Source organism: Blennius ocellaris (genome assembly GCF_963422515.1).
Source record: "Blennius ocellaris genome assembly, chromosome: 23".
NCBI lineage: Eukaryota > Metazoa > Chordata > Actinopteri > Blenniiformes > Blenniidae > Blennius > Blennius ocellaris.
The window spans coordinates 9,125,263-9,144,360 of NC_137672.1; the positions used below are offsets into that span (position 1 = coordinate 9,125,263).

Consider the following 19,098-nt stretch of genomic DNA (forward strand, 5'->3'; position numbering starts at 1 on the left):
TATCCTGAAGTAACTTGAAATTCTAGAGAATAAAATATGCATGTGCTTCCTGTTCATCAGAATCTATTTAGGGGAAATAAGAGCATTCTGTTCAACTTTGCTTTCCAGCTTTAACTTACAAAGACAGATAAAGATAAATAAACTATGTTTTACTCATTTCTCGGTGTAATACTGCAAGTTTATGCATATTCTCCTGTGTCCAGGTAGGAAACGTTCCAAAGCAGGTCAGTCAGGTCAACTGGGCTTGATCATACGCTATGTATGCTCTATTGAGGATTACATTACGCACACAATGTTTGGTTCCTCACAAATAGCATGATGTAGGAATAAAAATAATTATATCTCTAAAGTGATCAAATAGTATGTCAAAAGTATAATATTTCATATTATATGAGACCAATTTTTTTTTAATTCTAATTTCTGGGCAAGAGAGGCAGAATAACATTTGCATGTAATTGTTCTCAAAACTAAACAAACATTCGCCTGTCACCCTGAGAAAGTATGACACCTGATACAGATATTTGAGTGAAAAAAATAATCATTTTTATTAACTTCTTCTTAACAAATCATCACAATGTGCAAAAGCAGCATTAATCAACCGTGTAACAAATGACTCAACTATTAAAAAGCCCATTTCTTGGTTGCCTATCTTCACAGAAGACAAAAATAAAAGTCCAGCCTAAAGGTTTGTGGGCTTGAAGTGGACGAAGAAGGTCCTGATCTCTTTGGGCGAGATGGTCACAGTGAAATCTTGACACTTCGGAGGATATTTGTCCTCTGCGAGATGGGAAAAGGGAACAAAATAAAAAATTACAGCAGATTGACTTAGTGATCCTCTTTGCAGCGGGAACTCACCCTGATGGGGTTTATCAGCAGTTTTCCACGTCCAGCGCTGCAGACTGCTGATGTTCCAGGTTCCCGTGAGCGAGCGCTCCTCCAGCTGCGCCACCTCGCCCACGCCCTGAAGGACGTCCTGTCCACGCCGCAAAACACATCGTGATCATTCCGGTGTGTTAAAAAGTATTTAAAAAAAACAACTAAATCTTGAAATATCTTCTAACAAGCTCTGTCAACTGTGGCTCATTTAGTTGAGAATTCTGGTTTGATCAACCGTTTCGCCAGCAGTGCAGTGAAATACTGTGTTTTTTTGATTTTCATGATATATAAAGTGCAGTTTGATAGAATAACGGCTTGAAGCATTTGAGTTTACGTGTAAAAGAAAAATCGAAAACACAGAATTTAAAATGTACTTTTCCATTGCACAGTGAAGTTTTGAGCTGCGCCTATATAAGTGAAGCGATTTTACCTTTAGGTTCACGGTGACGGGCCTTGAAAGCTCAGGGTCTTCTCCCTCTTCGTAGATGTGCATGATCCTCAACAAGACCCGATCGTAGTCGGGCTCCACGCGCAGAGTCTCACCTGCACGTTAGAAAAAAAAAACAACAACACATCTGCACAATCCAGTACACAGCAATGTGTTGACATTCTGGCGTGGGAACAAACAACCGACAAAAGGCCAATATTGCCTGTGAACCTGAGTTTACGTGGTTGAGATGCACGTCGTGATTCGCGCTGTAGTTCCACCCGGGGACGCTGAAGCTCAGCAGGTGGAGGTTGGGAGGGAGGGTGACCGGACGCACGGCGGAGGTTCTCCTGGGCTCCTTGCCGTGCCACGGTTTCTCTGAGGACGCGAGAGACAGGGATGGCTTAGTCACGTCCTCCGGCTATAGTCTCTCCTGGTATTTTTGGACACGTACCTGGCTGGTCTATGGGCATGACGACGGGCCGGTGCTGCAGCTCTATCGCCTGCCGCTGGTACAGCTTGGACGTGGCCTCCGGGGAGCCCAGCAGCATCCACAGGGTCGGCCTCACCACCGAGCTGTCGTTCAGGGTCAGGTTGTAGCCCAGGTCCCACGCCAAGTTGTTCCAAAGACGCCGATGCAGCATGACCTTGGGCCGAAACGGTTAACGTTTTTAAGTTTCCCGTCAGCAAATAGGGACCCGATCACTAAAGATCCATTCATCCGTCGTCCACAGAGCTTTATTTAACCCCGGCTGGGTGTGAAGGCAGGTTACGCCCTGCTCAAGCTGCCGGCGCCGCACAGGACAAACACAGAGAGGCAGACCGTCACGCTTATGGACAACCAAACGCCTTGTAAAACTGTTTGCCTTCTTCCTCCTCAAAACCTCCTTAAAGAGCTTCGCGGTCAAGCGTCTGACCGGCCCTGTGTACACTTCAGAGGAAATCCTGTGAGGAAATGTCAACGGGTAGCGTTTCAGCATTTCTCCAACTTCTTTTTAAAACGACTATATATTAATCACTGCCGCTGTGCTTTGTCTCGTACAACATTGGCTTGTAACCCCGTGAGACGGTGTGTTTTACCTGGAGCTGCCCGCTGGCCTGGCTGCTGACCCCGTGAGCTCTGTCGCTGAGCAGCACCAGCCTGCTCAGCTCGTCCTGGACGTAGGCCGTCCGCACCATGGGGAAGTAGTTCTGCCAAAAACGCACAGCAAAATATACGTTTGCATTTGTCTCCTGGCAACTTGGAATAGGCTCTACAGACGTCCACCTACTCTAGCGAGAGTGTTGTTGACGTATTTCCTAAGTGTCCTCTTCATCATCTGGAAGCCGTTGTCATCCGTGTACAGGGTCCTGTTGTTCCTCAGCGAGGAGCTGGTCCTCAGGACGACCTCGGTGTTGAGGCGGAGAGGTCCCACCGAGTAGGTCTGCTCCAGTCTGTGACACGGCAGTCTGGCCCCAGAGCATTCTGGGACACGGGTGGTGATGGAGTAGGCGTAGTCTTTATCGTTTTCCTCTCTAGAAAAAAACATCCAAACGCTCGTAAGTGTCCGCGGCGCTGACTCGACGTCAAGCCGTGCGCTTGGTTTCACTGACCTGTAGAAGTGCTGCCTGACCTCGGTGACGATCTTTCCGGGGATGATCTCCATTTCCACGGCTTCGTAGGCTCGCACGGCCGAACCGTTGGCGCTGAAGAGGTAGTTGTCAGAGATGGGCCCGGCTTTTACGTCTCCGTTTGCCTTGTATTCCCAGAAATCCTGCGTCAGCCTCACTCGCTGCTTTTCTGGGCTTAAAGCAAAGAAAGAAAACTCTAGTTCAATAAATTGGAATAACCGGATGTCAGAGTGGTACATAAGGACATGTAAATAACACAGGGACATATTAAAGGTCAATAAAAAATAGTCTCTATTGCATTAACAATAGATATGGTTCTAAAAATAATCTTTTTTTTAAATAAACAGGCAAAAAAAACCTATCACCAGATCCCTAAAGGGCCCTGATTCTTGGTATTTGGATTGAAATTTTAAAACGATTCTCTGTTGTAGCTCTGTTAAACAACTCAAATCATCGTACAGGCTGATGAAAACCCTTACAAATAGGTGATGCTGTGCAGCAGATTGGTGTCCTGGTCGAACATCAGCTTGTAGCATTCGTTGAGCACAGGGAGAAGCCGCCTGCCTGTTTTCTGGCGCTCCTTCACACGGCGTCTCTCAAACAAAACCCCTTTAGCTTTGTAGGCACAGGCCATCTTGGACTTGGAGTTGCACGAGCCGCCAGAAAACCGAATCAAGTATTTCTTGTACTGGAGGCCTCCGAGCTCCACCACCATGAAGAGGTCGTACGTGGTGTTGGACTCTGATCTTTGGATCTGGAGCAGAGACGGGACGTGGAGGTGGAAATTCAGTGCGGGGGTGTCAAACACAGGGTGGAACATACAGTCCAGGTTCATCCCGGGTGGGCCGGAGCGTTAAAATTGTGCCATAATAACCTTTAAATTTAAACTTTAATGTTTAAATGTGTTGCGGCGAAGAGCACAAGTGATGAAAATGTCTATATTTTCACAAAACCAAGCGACAGAAAACTTTATAAGATGTGGAGATTGAGAGGCGTTCATCATTTCATCATTTCAATTTCACTCCTCATTCTTAGTAATAAACACACAAGGTCTATCATTATTTCTTCAAGCGATCAAAACGTTCTGGCGCCCCCCAGAGGAGGCCTGCTGCCCCACACCTTTGACGACTCAACTCTACACTACTGCTATATTATATAAACCTCGATATTAGCTGCTATTCAACATATAAGAACAGGAGTCTGAAAGGCCCAGGGAGTGACAGTGGAGAAAAGGCACCTGTGCAGGGACGGGCTGTCCGTCCTCGTCAAACACAGCTGCGCTCGGTAGCGTCGCTGTGATGTTGATGATGGCGGTGACGTTCCAAGCTAAAGGGTTGTAAACAATGACGTGTTGCTCCAAAGGCTGATGGACTCCTGGGATGACAAAAAACGGAGGATCGTCACTCTGCAACTTTAACACTGAATTCAAAACAGAGGGACTTTAATCAATCCAAACCACACTGACTGATTATTAGCGCCTTTCATTCAGACCTGTTCTGCGGTGGCGCCGGTCCAGGAGGCTGGGGACTTGCAGGTTATGGGGCAGCAGGAAAAGTGCAGCGAGCAGCTCCTCGGCTCCCATCATGCCCTGCAGGAGATGCTGGAGATACATGTCGGCGACTTTGGGAGACTCGGTTCCAGTGATGCCATCATGGTGCTGCACCTATAAAGCAGTTGGACAGTTTTAGTTTAGTTTTTTTTCAGTTTTCACACTTAAGTTGTCTTCCCTGATGGATCACCTCGGAGACAGCCCAGCGCAGAGATCGGAGCTTGTCCAGAGCCCAGGCGTTGGCCACAGGTCCATCTGGGAAGTTGACCCGATACCTGGTGAAGAGCGTCTCGGCTGCGTGAAGCCGCGAGCTGGCCTGTCGGGCCAGTCCTTTCAGTACATTCCTGGAGGCGTAAAATCCCGTCCAGGCCTGGAAAGGCTCTGGGAGGACACGGCAGTTGGAGAACGCATTAGCGAGGCAGGCGCTCTTCCTGCCTTCCGACAGGCGTCCCCGTGTGACACACGCTTCCTCCCTTACCTGTGGAGTACGGCAGAAAGTCTTCGCTCCCACGCACTTCCCAAACCAGGTTGGACTTGTAGACGGCCTGGAAATATTCACTCAGAGTGGCGTACTGCACGGTCACCCCGAGCTCTTTGCTGTTCTGGTTGATGTACGCCATCAGAGGGTCCATGTTGGCGAACTGCACTGATGAGTTGTAGAACTGTTTGTCGCAGCCCTGAAACCACAAGCCGTTGAGCGTTTTACGTCCCGACGGCCTCACAGCCGAGACCAAAAACGACCTCAGGAACGATTTTTCTCACCCACGGCCAGAGCACGTGGTTCGTCCGAAACCACGCTGCCCTCTCCTTGATGTTCGCCGCCATGGTCTTGGCGTAGGCACTTATGGTGTCTTTGGTGACGGGGAGGCTCATGTTGGGGTACACGCCATCTTTTGGAGGGTCTGGGAACAGGGCGACTCCGTTCCAATAGAAACCAGAGCTGAGATGCAAGAATTGACACCTTTTCAATCAACTTTCATGGAGTGTGTCTCTCGAAATGTTTTTTTTTTTTTTTATGCAAATTTTGAGCTGGAATTGTAGAATGATGCATATTTAATACAAAAGCGTAAATATATTTGAGTATCAGACGGACTGGATGTTGAAAAGCTCCAGTACCTGTTGGAGAACGGCAGGTAGGATGGAGTGCAGTAACTAAACTGGTCCATGGTGTGAGTGAAGATTTCTTGCTGGGCTTTCAGAGAGGGAGACGCTCGCCACACAAACTGTAGTTTCTGGAACAACAAAAGAACTTTAAACGTTAGCTGTGACTTTTGTTTTTTTTCCTCACAACTGTGTGTAATAAAAGCTCTCGATTGTTTATTATGCAACAAACCCAAACAGTAGCTTCTCCCAATTACTGCGTCAACAGTCAATTTAATGCGATGTTACATGTGTTGAATGGCATCAGCAGCCACAGAGTTCATCTCCACCTTGTTTTTCTGCATGTCGTCTTTGAGGTCGTAGTCGACGCGGGAGATCAGGTGAGCGTTGAAACCAGCCAGGGCGAACAACACCGGCGTGGTGGCCGAAGCTCCAAACGGATCCACGTGCCAGGAGAATTGCGGGCGGACGCCGAAGGTCTGGTACAGGAAGCCGTGGCCCTCTGGAGCAATGCAGACGTTTCTGGGTTAGAGCTGCCGGCTGAGGGTGTTAAAAAGGGGGGGGGGGGGGGGGGGGGGGGGTGTCGCGCTACCTGTCATCTGCAGGATCTCGTCATTTAAATCGGTTACGGCCTCGTCGTGCATCACTTGGCCTCCGATGATGAACTCCAGTCGACCTTCTTTCACAAGCTGCCGGACCTTCAGATGCATAAAGATAAATAACTACTTGGTCCCATACGTAGAGATGCAGACATGGAAATGAAATGTACAGTTTACAAATAGATAAAAAAAAGTCATAAATAACCCTTTAAGCCATATGCCAACCATCTTTTTCTGTTCCGTATGTTGACAATTCAATCTTCTATCTCACAAGGCTGCAACAGAATTCACCAGAGAGTTACTGAAATACATGATGGGTTGCATGATTTTACATGATTGTCTGTTGCATAATATTTTCCCATCTGCTGCAGGGGCAGAAATATTTCAAAAGCATGGCACAACCTCGTTCGGTCAATTACAGGAAAATTACAGTCAACCTAACAAACACATTTCTGTCGGAAACCTCTGGAGAAAACCCATGAATAGAGAGTAAAAGGCAAACTTCAGGCTCAAATCAGGGACATTTGCACTTTGAGGCCATAAAAACAATATAAATGTTACTTTATTATCATGTTGTTGTGGCCACCTTTGCTTCTCTAAGCAATGATTGTTAATTTGATTGTAGGTTTATTTAAGTTGCCACAATCTGCAACCTTATAACACTACATCCCATCCATTAATATGGAAATCTTTCTTTATGGAAATAAACAATAGATGGATATATAAGGAATGAAAAGGTAAGTTATATTAAGATGTAGGGAGTTAACTGCACTCTTGGAAAGGAGTACAACAAGCAATACCACTCAGAGGGTTTTCTACAGAGAATGTTTTACACCGTGTCACTGTGCTTCTGCATCCTTACTTGTTTCTTCTGGGAATCAGTGGCCACCGTGTCCCACCACAGCCGGAAGAACTCCTGCTCCACGGCGATGAACCGCCGCTCTTTGTGCTTCGACAGCTCCTCGGTCACACTGCTGTAAACGTTGGCTGCATAAGCGTGCATACTCTCCTGTAAAAACAAGCCAAAAAATAGGTTTATACACAATGAACAAAACACTCGTGTTTTTCCAATCAAACTGTGTTTTTGCAGTATTTGCAAAAATTCAAACAAAGCCAAGACTTTAGAAACCACAGAGCTGTGATTACCAGTTAAATATAGCCTCAACGTAAACATATCTCTTTTGTGTAAAAAACTAAAATCATCAAGATGTTCACAACAACTTTTTGGCAAGAATAGACGGCATGAACTGTGATGTCTAAAAGAAACCCTTGAGAATAACCAAGTAATTTTGAGTAAAAAATAACATATTTGTGATAAGATTTAAGCAGCATTATAGAAAATGACTTGTTGTGGTCTGAATGTATTGATTCAACGTGGCAAAAGAGACAATATATTAGCAGCAGTCACTACTTCATGCGTAAAATTAGTTCTGTTGCTTAAATGTACAGATTTGCTCACCTAGAAAGAATAGATCTCCCTAAACAATGAAGTGTAAAGTTAATTTGAAGCAAAAATACCTTTCAGTCGGTACTGAAAAAGTAAAAAGAACGCCTGTAGAAGCAATACTTCTTTACAGCTACTGGAATAATCAAAGGGAGTTCTGATCTCAAAGAAAAATGTGAGCATTATGTCTAAGTGGACATAAGTGCCACTCATAGTGGTGGAAACTGTTATTTACAATCTATTCCCCCATTTAAATTCCGCTTTCCACATTCTGAGTCACAGACATAGGTTGTCTGATGTCAGTGACAGTAGTATTTAAATATTTGATCACATCAGTGTGTTCATTTCGTCTCACCTGAATTGTGTAAACCCAGCCAACATCCATGTGACTGTGGGGAATTACAAACGTCTGAATCGGCTGGTTGTCGTCCGTCACGACACGCGAACCACAGTAGTAAACAATAAACATGAACACTATTAAAAACCTCATCTTTTCTGGTGTAAAAAGAAGGAGAAACTCCCAACTTCCTTGTTGTTATTATTGTGGTTTGTCTCGAGAGCAGCATGTGACACTTTATATATACGGAAGCCCGCACAGGACAAACACAGTTCGCGAAGTGGGTGTCATGTGACCTGTAACCCGGAAGTCGTCGTTGTAAACACTGTGTACGTTTTGGAGGTGAAGAGGGAAGTTTCACGTGTGGCAGAAAAATGTCCAAAAACACCAAGATAGCGTTGATTTTCGGAGGTTTTGTGACCGCTGTGGCCGCCGCCTTCTACCCCATATTCTTCTACCCGCTGACGCACAATAACGAGTACAGTAAGTAAACCTGCTGCTTCACTTTCAGACAGATAAGGACATTTTCATCATGGTCATGTTTTATAATCTTCGGTTCACATGAATAAATCTCTCTAAAATAACATGCATATGTTGGAGGAAACTATATAGGTGTTTGCAACTAACTCCACTCTATCATCAGAAAATACGTGTGTAGGAAAATAGCATCGATATAACCCTAAAATGTTATTAAAGTTGCTTTCCACACTATAGAAATATCCACAAAGGCCTTGTTTCTTTTTCAAAGGTCACATTTCTGTGAGACGTAAGGACTGTATTATAAAATTTGGTATACATTCCTGGTTTTCACCTTTTTATTATTTATTGTTTTTGTAAGTATTTATATTTAGTGTATGTTTTGACATGTCTGAAACATAATATTGATTAAAACAATTAACTAACTAAATAATCGCTATCTTCCATTTATCACAAGTGTGCATTTACATATTTGTGCATGATTTGCATCAATCATAGCTCGTATAAATGTACTTTCAACCGAATTCCATTTTTCATTTAAAAAAATCCTATATTTCTTTGAATCATTTATGCAAATTAAACATTAATTCAATTATAATGATGCAAAATACAGTGAAATGTAAAAAAAACAGACATGTTTCTAAAGTGCCAAAGGAGTGAAATAATTTCCTTAAAAATGGACATAATAACCTGAGAGTTAAGGGTTTAGTGAGATACTGTGTATTTTCAAATGAGGGATGTATTCAAATATTTCTAACCTGTTGTTATCAGCTTGATTATCAAATTGCATCAATAGTCTTGATTCTGGGGCGATCATATACCTTTACATACCTGGCTTCAATAAAATAAGAGCATATAATGAGATGACTGTGGGTCTACCTGACAGAGATGGCTAAAATATGAAGTTTAAGCTTTCCGAAATAATGAACCACACAACAACTATTAGTGAGAAAAGGTGTTAAGAAAGTATCGACTACATCCAAAGTCATTAGAAAAAGATCTTCCTGTTAAACGAAGAACCAACAAAATCTAAAATTGTGTTCTTTTTGATAAGGTATGTCCTTCAATCTATGAAAAAAAAAGTAAAACATCCATGGTGAGATTTTGCGTTTCCAAGAACTCTAAAAGAACATTCAAAACCACCAATAAATATATAAAGCAACAAAGACGAGTGACGCCGGCAAAACTCATAAACCAATTGTGGGTTTTTTTCCCCAACTTCTGCCTAAACTTCTCCACTTATTGAACGAGGATTTAGTCCAGAGCCTGGAAGATGGCGCGTCGGGATCGACGTCGGACTGAAGATTGACGATAACCAGCTGCAGTGTCTGAAACCTTGACATGTCTCACTGATGTGCTGCTGCTGCTGCTGTTGCAGGACACGTCCAGAAGATGAACCGGGCAGAAATCAACCAGGCAGACGTGCAACCTGTGGGTAAGACGGCTTTGTGGATTTAGAGCCAGGAGCAGGTTGAAGTTAAGAACGGAACATTTAAACTAAATTGCACCAGTCATACTGACCTGGAAGTGAAAATGTTAATACACACTTGGTTTGGCTTCATAATAATATGAGAATATGTTTAACTATCAATATTAAAACAAAGGCTTGTATCAGGTATTGCAAATTGTAGCTGGCAATTTCACTTTTTACCCTTTGTAAGACTTTCAAGCTCAATTTGGATCCACGTTTATCAACAAATTTTGGAATTATACGACATAAAGATCACGAGAAAAAGCAGATTTAAATAAATCTATCAGCCAATGATCTAAGAATGCAGACGTAGCGAGCTCTACAGTAAGATATAGCTCTATGCTTAATTTATAGAGTCACACGTTGACACGCCTTCTCACTCTTGTTTCTTTCTTTCCAACCCGAAGGTGTGAAGGTTTGGTCCGATCCCTTCAAGTCTGAAGGAAAATGACGGCCGGAGACGGCCGATTAATTCCGAACACTGATGAGAGTCCCTGCAAGAAAGTGTGATTTTGTTGAGTGGTTTGTTTGCATGTGTGCGTGTGAATGATTTCAAGAGTGTGTTTGTTATGATTGTAACTGTTAAATTAAACTTTGACAAACTTCAATCTGGGGTCTCCGTCATCTGACATGCTGGTTTGCCTGTAGCCACCAGGGGGCGCACTACACCCACATGTGATCAGAACACAATTTCCACCGTTTTGCTTGTGAGTTTTCACATATTTTGGACAAAACCTTTTTATTTCCACAAGCCATGCCGTGGAATGCAGCTTTTAGGAAATGTTGATAGAATACAGAGGTTTGTTTACCCCTCTCATTCACAAGAATCTCTCTTGACATCTTATTTTGATTCAGCTGACGTGAGAGTCATAGAATGGGTTCAGCAGATGAGGGACAATGTCCAGTAGTGTGCGGTATCATCTTCCAGAATGGAAACAGTAGAGACAGTTATTCCAGGACACATCACTCTGTATTTTCATTTCCCTGTCGCAGTCCCCGGGTTTAACCGTTGCTGAAATGCCATGTGACGCTGTGTTTTGGCCATAAGGCTGAACGGACGATGCAGAGCCCCAATGATTCTTCTTCTTCAGAATCCAGACTCTCTTTACGAGTCCTCGGATGCTGTAAAAGCACAGAATTCCAAAAGTACCCCCCCCCCCCCCCCCCCCCCCCCCGTACTTTTGTGGTTTCCTGACATTGACCAGCATCCCCTTCCAGAGCGCGCTCCATCAAAGTCCTGTTGGTGGGGAAGATAGATTAAGAAACAGCTAAAGCACGTGTTTATAGTCCTTCAGAGATGCAGCGTTTTAAAGTTGCCCTTAAATCTTTCACGGGCCGAGATATAAGCCTGTACTTTGGGGCTTTTAGGGCTGTCCGCGGGGCCCGCTGCCAGCCCAACTTGCTGCACAGGCCAGCAAAGGCCACTCTCCTTCACAATCCCCCCCCCCCAATCAACAAGCCCCATTGTTTATGAGAGGTTGTTATTGTTGGGCTGCATTCAGAAACAAGAGAAAACTCAAGAGCTCTGCTGTGCAGAGGCGTCCAAAGTAAAGAGAGCGAGGGGTGAGGGGGTGGTTAAAGAAAAAAGGAAAGAAAGAAAAAAAAAAAACCAAAAGCAGAAATTCCTCTCATTCCCTGCTGGTGTTTTCCAGATTCCTCAAGCGACAGCTCCTCGGCTGTGTGAGTGAAGTAAGCAACCAAAGGGGAAATTGAAGCGAGCGGCGAGAGGAAGAGAACCACATTCTTGAGGGGACGCGTCACCTACAGACAGAATAGAAAGACACTCAATCTCAGGGACTTTGCCTGGCGGTGTGTAACAGGTTGTGCAGCGGGGCCCTTCCAGTTCCTGAGTCCTGCCTCGCCGTGAATCAGTGCCTCGACCCACTGTGACACTTCATTCCAAGCTCCACGTGTGCCTGTCCCCCCCCCCCCCCCTTTTTTTTTTCCCCCCTCGTCTTTGCCCCCTCCGGTCTCGACCAGCTTTTATGGTTCTGTGTCGTCCCCTCCTCCTTAATGTGCCGCCTTGTCCCATTCACCGGGACGTGTAGATAGACACCCATCTCTATAAAACATTCAATAGGGTCACAGCTCACTATAAACCAACAGCAACTCAACAATGTGGCCTCCGCAGCACTTTTACTCTCCTGCTATTAACCCATCACACAAATCTCTCCTTTCTATTGGGGAGGGGGCTTTTTTTGGAAGGTGGTGGCACATCGTTGTGGCTCAGGGCAGTTTGTTGGCCACGAGTTCAAGTGCGGCAGATAATTGGCGAGGTTTCTAACTAATCGCCATGGGAACAAGGGTTGTCGGACAGTTCCGCAGGGTTGCAGGAAGAGTTGGGATCCATGGCACCCCAAAAAAAAAGAAAAATTAAACAATACCAGCTAAAACACCAACTTTACAAAGTTTCAATGATTTCACTCAGCGCCACAGAAACGGGCTCATATTCTCCTGTCAGTAAACAGAGTGTAGTGTTTTGCACTTTCACCTCACACGGCCAGAAAATCCTGTTTCGAGTACGTTGGCTTTCTGCAGGTACTCTGCAAATGTTGTCTGTCCCTCTGTGTTTGCACTTTATGTTGGACGAAACAGTAAAACAACATCCAAGTCAACATCGGCTTCCGTATCTGCTTCATCAGCAAGTCCTTCTATACACACACGCCAGGGGTCATTTGACGTCACCAGTCGATGAGTGTCGCATGCTCGTGTTTGGGTTGTTAAAAACAAACACACTACCCAGGGGAAAAAAAAAAAAAAAAGCTTCTGTGACTGTCACTGTGGCAGTTGTACACCACGGTGAGAGAAGACATTGGTTATTATGGTCACACCAGGTGCCCTGTCCACACTGTGGTACTGAATATGTTGGAATATCCCTCCATGAGTCTCTGAACTGGCGAGGGAAAGTGAAACCCACGGCTTGTCCCTCACACTAACCACCACTGTCGACCCTGTATCAGGCCCTAATAGCCCTTGGGGCTCCCCACTGCTTCCTTAAAACGGATTAAACACAGAGGACAAATGGCATTTCTTTGTCTATTTTGCCCTATGCAATGTCCATATTACTGGTATCATTGATCAGAGATTATGAATAAAATCCTATGGGATTAATTTGGTAAGGGACTCCTGTATTCTGTAACACATATGGGGCCGTTGAAGGGGATTCTCAGAGCAGAACATGACACTCAAGCACAGAGTGGTTGTACTGAGGTGTCTCTTCCCAGAAGTCTAAAAGGAAAAAGTTGCTATTTGCTCCACTGAAACACCCAGACACACTTGGCATTTCTTTTTATATATATATTCCCTGTTACAAGACTCTGAAGAAGATCAAGACAACTTCCGATAATTCACACTTCACACAACTGCACATCACCAACTTGGATACGCTGCATAGCCCTTTAAAAAAACAATGTGCCGGAGTGTTCGACACATTCTTGGGTCAGCAGCTGTGGAAATTGAGATTACAGGTCTGAAGCGAAGTCTCTCAACAAGCAGGCGAGGCCGACTGCTCCACTGACAGTCAAGGTCCGGAGCAAACAGGGCTGCATTCACTGCTGGGTGCATAGTGTGTGTGTGTGTCATTCAGGAAAGAAAGTGAAGAAGTTCAGCAAGGAGGAGCCCCAGTATCCCCTCGAGACTAAACTGCGGTCGCGGAGCTTACTGGAACTCCAAACATCGTGTGCGCTTTTGTGTTGTGTTCATTTCTGCCTGAAGCAGGACCACAAATAGATCATTATGGTTTTGTTTCAGCGTGCATCTCCTCTGCCCAGTCGTGAAGGCATTGCAGTTCATGGCTGCGGTGTGTCCGCTCTTTGGGGGCGAAGATGTTGCGTTGTTTGTTCTTATTCCCTCTTGTTTGCTGGTGTGACTTTGACTCATACGGACACTTTCAGCCATGAGCACGTCTCGTAGCCCATTTGGCCACATGTGTGAGAACATGTTGTCCGGGTTTTTGTTTTTTTTTGGTTTGTTTTTTGGCTTCCTAAAGTCTGTTATTAGCTGAGCTCATTAGAAACACTCATCCAGTCGTTAAGTTACATTTCTTAAACAGTGATTCTAAGTTCTTGTCTTTGACTTTAAAAAAAAAGAAGAAAAAAAGTTACTTGTTCTTATATAGCTAACTTTGTTGCTTGAAGTGAGTGTTGGAAACACGTGTTGAGAAAAAAAATAGATGGTGATGCTTGCTACTGCACCAATCCAGACCAAATCTAAGCATTATCTGATGGATTTCATGTTTACTTCTTCAAAACATTCTTGGATAAATCCTTATGATCTTCTGATTTCTTTGGCTTCCAGTAAAGCCACTGGCCAGCTTATTCATTATTTTGAATATTACATGAACAGATAGGTTTCTAGATTTTTATACTAAACAGGAAATACATTTTGCCTTTTTTTTTTTACATTTGCCCATCCATGCTCACCAAAATATAAACCATAATGCTTGTCAGATGTTCCCTACAACATCCCTTTACCCGGCAGATACTAACACAATAACATTCATGCTGGTTATCTTTTGATCTCTACTAACTCCAAAAGCAGATCATCATTTAATCATATCATTTCAAAGACCGTATTATCGATGATTTCATTAATCCTGCTTCTCAAATCCTTTATTCTAGATATTAGAACTCTTGTCTTCTCTGCACACAGGATCCTTTTATTAAAGTTTCTTGGCCAAATGTTCAGTTCTGTATTTTTTCCCCAACAACTCAACAAACTTTGCATCATATTAGTAATTTGTATCCTTCCGTGTCTATTTCCCCCCAAATTGTTCATATTATGGATGTCATTTGATTCCGTTTTAGTTTTTTTTTTTATCACTCAAATATTGTGGACAGTCTCTGGAACTTTTTGGACTCAATAAAGACTCAAAGCTGGTGTGACGGGGACAGACCACTGGTCAGGGGACTTATTAATGCACCTAATGAGGGACATTATTCAAAATAAGGACTTCAAATGATTTTTACCATTGAACACATTAACTGTCTGAATGTGACCAATCTCTGATCAATAAAATGAGTTATGAATCAATGACAGTGACGAGAAGCAGGAATAATAGCAGAGTTGCCAAAAGTAGTAGAGTTCTATTAAGGCTTTACTTTAAAGCTATGAGCATCTTTTACTGTACTTTAAAAAAAAAAAACGTTTTCAGGTTTTCTTTTGGTTCCAGTAGAAAATATTGCCAGCAAACAGAAAAAATGAACCCATATTCAGAGAAGCAGTTGCAGGAATAAAGACCTCACACATGCTCATAAAACATATTGGAATCACAGAAACACCCAATAATGTCAACTGTTTATGGCAAAAGTCATTGTGGTCCTCTTTCCTCGGGAGATCCTCAGGCAACCAGCGACTGTGATTCAGCAACACCTCCGTATGAGGTAAGTAGGAAATTCTCAAATGTGGCTTAAAGAGTGCCAAAGGTCTGTCGCTTTGGCCGCCGCTCACGTATGGATCTGCGGAGGAAACGTCTCAGCAATTAGCTGGAGTTTAATGTTGGAAAGTAAATGTTAATATTTCCTCTTTTTTGTATATTATCATCGTTGTTTTTTTTCCCCCTTCTCAAAAGGAGAGGAAAATCTTTGTTATGGACAGACCTCATCATGCAGGCCATCTTTCCCTCATTTCCCGTGTTGTCCCGTGTTCCATTGATTCTAAGTCGGGGAACCGCAATTGCATTTCACTCAGTGCCGTCTGATTACCAGACCGCCGCACACACGCACGCACAGATTGAATTATTACTGTCACCCATCCTAAACACACATCATTACACCATTGCAGTCTGTGCTTGTGTGAGGCTCAGCCGTCAATCAGCGTATATAGCAGGTTTCCGTTTTACAGTCCCATTATAATCTTCAAAATGTCTTGTGCACTAAAGCGCCAGGGCAACTGTTGATTTAGGCAAGGTGTCTGGTGAAGAGGGCCAGAGCTGTAAGCAATCATGCTGTTCTCTCTAAACCTCTTGGAAAAGCTCAGGAAAGAGAGAAGAGGAAGGAGAAGGGAGAATGATTCACAAGGCACCTTAATACTTGACACATTCATTTGAGAAAATAAGTCAGCAGCCTATCAAATCCATTGCTTACATTAGAAAAACCCACTGAAACCTCTTTTAAAATGCTTTTTTTTTTTGGTTTTAAAAACACTCAGAGGGCCATTTTTTTATTCATATTTCCTGGCACGGCAAGCCAGAGTCAAAATAAACAGTTTAACCCCGAGGCAGTATTTAATAATTATACTGTGAACAATACAGAAGGTATGCGATTTCACAGAGCCGTTTAACAGCACGTAATGCAATAAAGATTGATAAAAATGTGCAGCGCTATGATCTAATGTGACATACCGAGTCTTGTTTTCGTTGGACTCCACGTGCAACAGGACTGGATGACTCACAGTGTTGAAAATATTCACAATACCCTGCTATTTTCATTCAGCTACATGAGCCCCGGCTTGTTATTAGTGGTTTGCGCTCTGAGCTAATTAACTCGATAAGTCAAAGTTATATCCTAATGGCGCAGCGGCGGCAGCTGCTGTAGGGGATTAAATAGTTTCAATAGGTAATAAGCGTCCAGAGTGGTAGCGGTGAGTCATATTTGGAAGTGTATTTTAAGTGCGAATGGCGTGTGGGTGAGCAGACAAGATCTGCGTCTGGGTTCCTCGTGGGTTTTCATTAGAGCCTCGTGGACGACAACAGAATATATGACTTGGCGCGGCGCGGGAATTCTGGGAAAGTCATGGAATTTTGGACGCCTCGACGGAACACAGGCTGTCTGCTTTTGGCCCGTTCCCCACTGGAGATGAGGAGGAGGAGGAAGAGGAGGAGGAGGAATCCTCCTGCAGTGTGTTTGTGTGCGTGGTAGGCCTTAAGGACATCCGCAGGGAGCTGACCCAGAACAATGACAGTTTTACAGCGCAGCACCAGGCAGGCAGACAAAGCGGACTCACATGTGGCTAATATCAAACAAAAGCAAAGAATCTCACTGATCTCACAGATTCAACGTATCCTGATGATCAGCGGAGGGCTGGTGGTCTGTGTAATGTCTGCCCAAACTCCAAAATCTATTGAATCTGTTCAATGCATTTTCCCTTCAGTAGTCAAACATTCCACATGGCTTCCTCGGGAGAAAAATCCAACAAGATTCTCTTGTGCTTTTTTTTTTTAGTTTTGACTTCTGTGCTGCAGTCCAACAGAGATGAAAACCATCCAGTGCGAGTGTGTATGGTTCTGCGTGCAGCTGTTGTTCTTACACGCCAGCAAGTAACTTCGGAAATGTCGCTGTTGCAAATTTTCCCCAACGCGCATTGTGCAAACTTTCATTTTTTTGTTTGAATTCCGCAAAATGATCATGTTGGATTTTCCGCCCGTGCTCGCGGAGATCTGACACTTACTTTGGGGAATGGGCCTGAAGTCAAACACAAGTCGAGGATGTACGACCTGACTGTCGCAAGACAGGTCCCGACAGACCGAGACTCAAATGTTGCGTCTCGAGTGTTGCCAAAATCCTGGAAGGATTAAAAGAAAAATCGAGCAAAATGTGACTTTAACAGCTGTGGAAAGCAAAAAAAAAATTAAATGAATTGTCATGTCGTTCTAACTTCTGGCGTTTGGATACCGAAAGAGATTTTGATTTTCCGGGATCTTGAATGCACATTGAGAATTTCTTGACGAACTAACCTTGAGCTCTGACGTAGAACTTGACATAGAATACGTGTTGTTAAACATTGGGTGCACTCAGCAAAACTCATGACCTCACTTGAACTCGTCTCAGATTTCTTCAAATTGTCCTTAAACCAAAGGCGGCACATGGGGGGTGGGCTCAGAACAGTTTTAAGGGAGGCTCAAAAACGGAAATGAAAGGATACAACTTTGCTTATAAGTAGGAGGGTAAATAAGATGTTCTAAATGCGTGTCATTTGACGAAAGAAGCGTTTGAGAGAAAAACCTCAGGAGGGAACGTTTCCGTGCATTTTCTCGAAATCTCAACTCAACATCAATATAATGGAGTGAATATAGCTTGCATCAGTGCTTTAGTGTCTTTGTGGTTGAAACAGCACGATCACAATCCCTCTGGCTTTAAGGAACTGAACAACACAAAGCAAGCAAACTAATGAGGGTCTGTGGGCAGAATTCCTTCCCAAGCGTTGTCCCAGTGGAGACTCAAACTGTGACTTAACACTTTCTCATACAAAGTATTGTAACAAGACTTGTACTTTTGCACAGTCTCTTAAAACTTGACTTGACTTTTGCTCCGGTAAAAAAAAACTACATTTATCTACAATATCTGCGACTCCTTTAAGACCTGATTTGGTCTTGTACATTTGAACAAGTGATCTGCCAGGAAAATCTGTTACACTTGACCCTCAAAGAATCTCAGAATATCGTGAAAACAGGACAAGCTGTCGAAGACAGTTCCATAAATTTTAACGCAGGATTGTGGAAATCCTATTATTGTATCCTTTTGAAACACTTGAAGGCTTTGGAAAGGATCCTCTTTCCACGACTGCTGAACAACTTCATTATTTCCTTCATTTGTTCGCCTCTATGGAAGGTCAGAAATAAACCTTGGTCATGTCGTGTGCATAACCCTAAACCTAACCGCAGGATTAAATAGCACCCATATGCCCTGATGTCAGTAGGAAATTTGCAGAAACGATCGAGTTGCATACATAAACCTCATCCTCATATTCTATCCAAAGGCTATGCTTCTGCTATTTAATGCCATCCCACTGAAGAAAGCCACCCCGGCATAAAAGTAGGAACGGTATCCCACCTGAGCTACACACGATCTCTCCCTTTGGGCTGCGAGCTTACTTTGTGGTCTGCCGTTTCCCCGCTCCCTCCTCTCCCCATTCATACATCCCTCCGTCGGAGCTCCATTCAGAGAGCGAGACAAACCACATGTTTCGGGGAGGAATCCCAAACGGGCAGCGTCCCAGACCAGAGTACCTCCAGCGCTCCTGCCCCCCCCCCTGGCATCACTTAGCTCTACCCTGTCATTAAGGACAAGGTTGAATGACTTGTGTTGGAACGGAGCCCTTTATTAGATCAGGATGGGAGCAGGGAGGAAGAGACAGGGGGGGGTGATGTCACCTCGGGTCGCGGCTGGAAGTGTAACTGTAACAGTTGGAGCAGTGCTGCCTCTGGGTGTTGCCGGAGGCAGCGCCGGCGCACGCGGATGCAGATCGAATACGGTGCCTCTTGATCTGTA

General features: G+C 44.0%; 2 protein-coding genes across 2 annotated transcripts; one reads left to right on the forward strand and one right to left on the reverse strand.

Annotated features, from left to right (window-relative positions):
- Positions 1-456: 456 nt before the first annotated feature.
- On the reverse strand, positions 457-8,093 carry man2b2 (mannosidase, alpha, class 2B, member 2). Its single transcript, XM_080519327.1, has 19 exons — positions 7,963-8,093; positions 7,026-7,172; positions 6,157-6,262; positions 5,894-6,066; positions 5,580-5,695; positions 5,226-5,403; positions 4,942-5,140; positions 4,654-4,844; positions 4,406-4,577; positions 4,152-4,288; positions 3,394-3,668; positions 2,897-3,088; positions 2,575-2,818; positions 2,384-2,494; positions 1,758-1,950; positions 1,535-1,681; positions 1,307-1,419; positions 856-973; positions 457-777 (listed from the first exon to the last, which is right to left on the reverse strand). Exons 1-19 carry the CDS (start codon positions 8,074-8,076, stop codon positions 680-682), a joined length of 3,024 nt encoding a protein of 1,007 aa, XP_080375453.1. The 5' UTR covers positions 8,077-8,093; the 3' UTR covers positions 457-679.
- A 162-nt stretch (positions 8,094-8,255) lies between these two features.
- On the forward strand, positions 8,256-10,494 carry smim20 (small integral membrane protein 20). The gene is made up of 3 exons (XM_080519250.1): positions 8,256-8,427; positions 9,800-9,856; positions 10,300-10,494. The coding sequence occupies exons 1-3, from the start codon at positions 8,319-8,321 to the stop codon at positions 10,341-10,343; spliced, it is 210 nt and encodes a 69-aa protein (XP_080375376.1). The 5' UTR covers positions 8,256-8,318; the 3' UTR covers positions 10,344-10,494.
- The last annotated feature ends 8,604 nt before the right edge of the window (positions 10,495-19,098 follow it).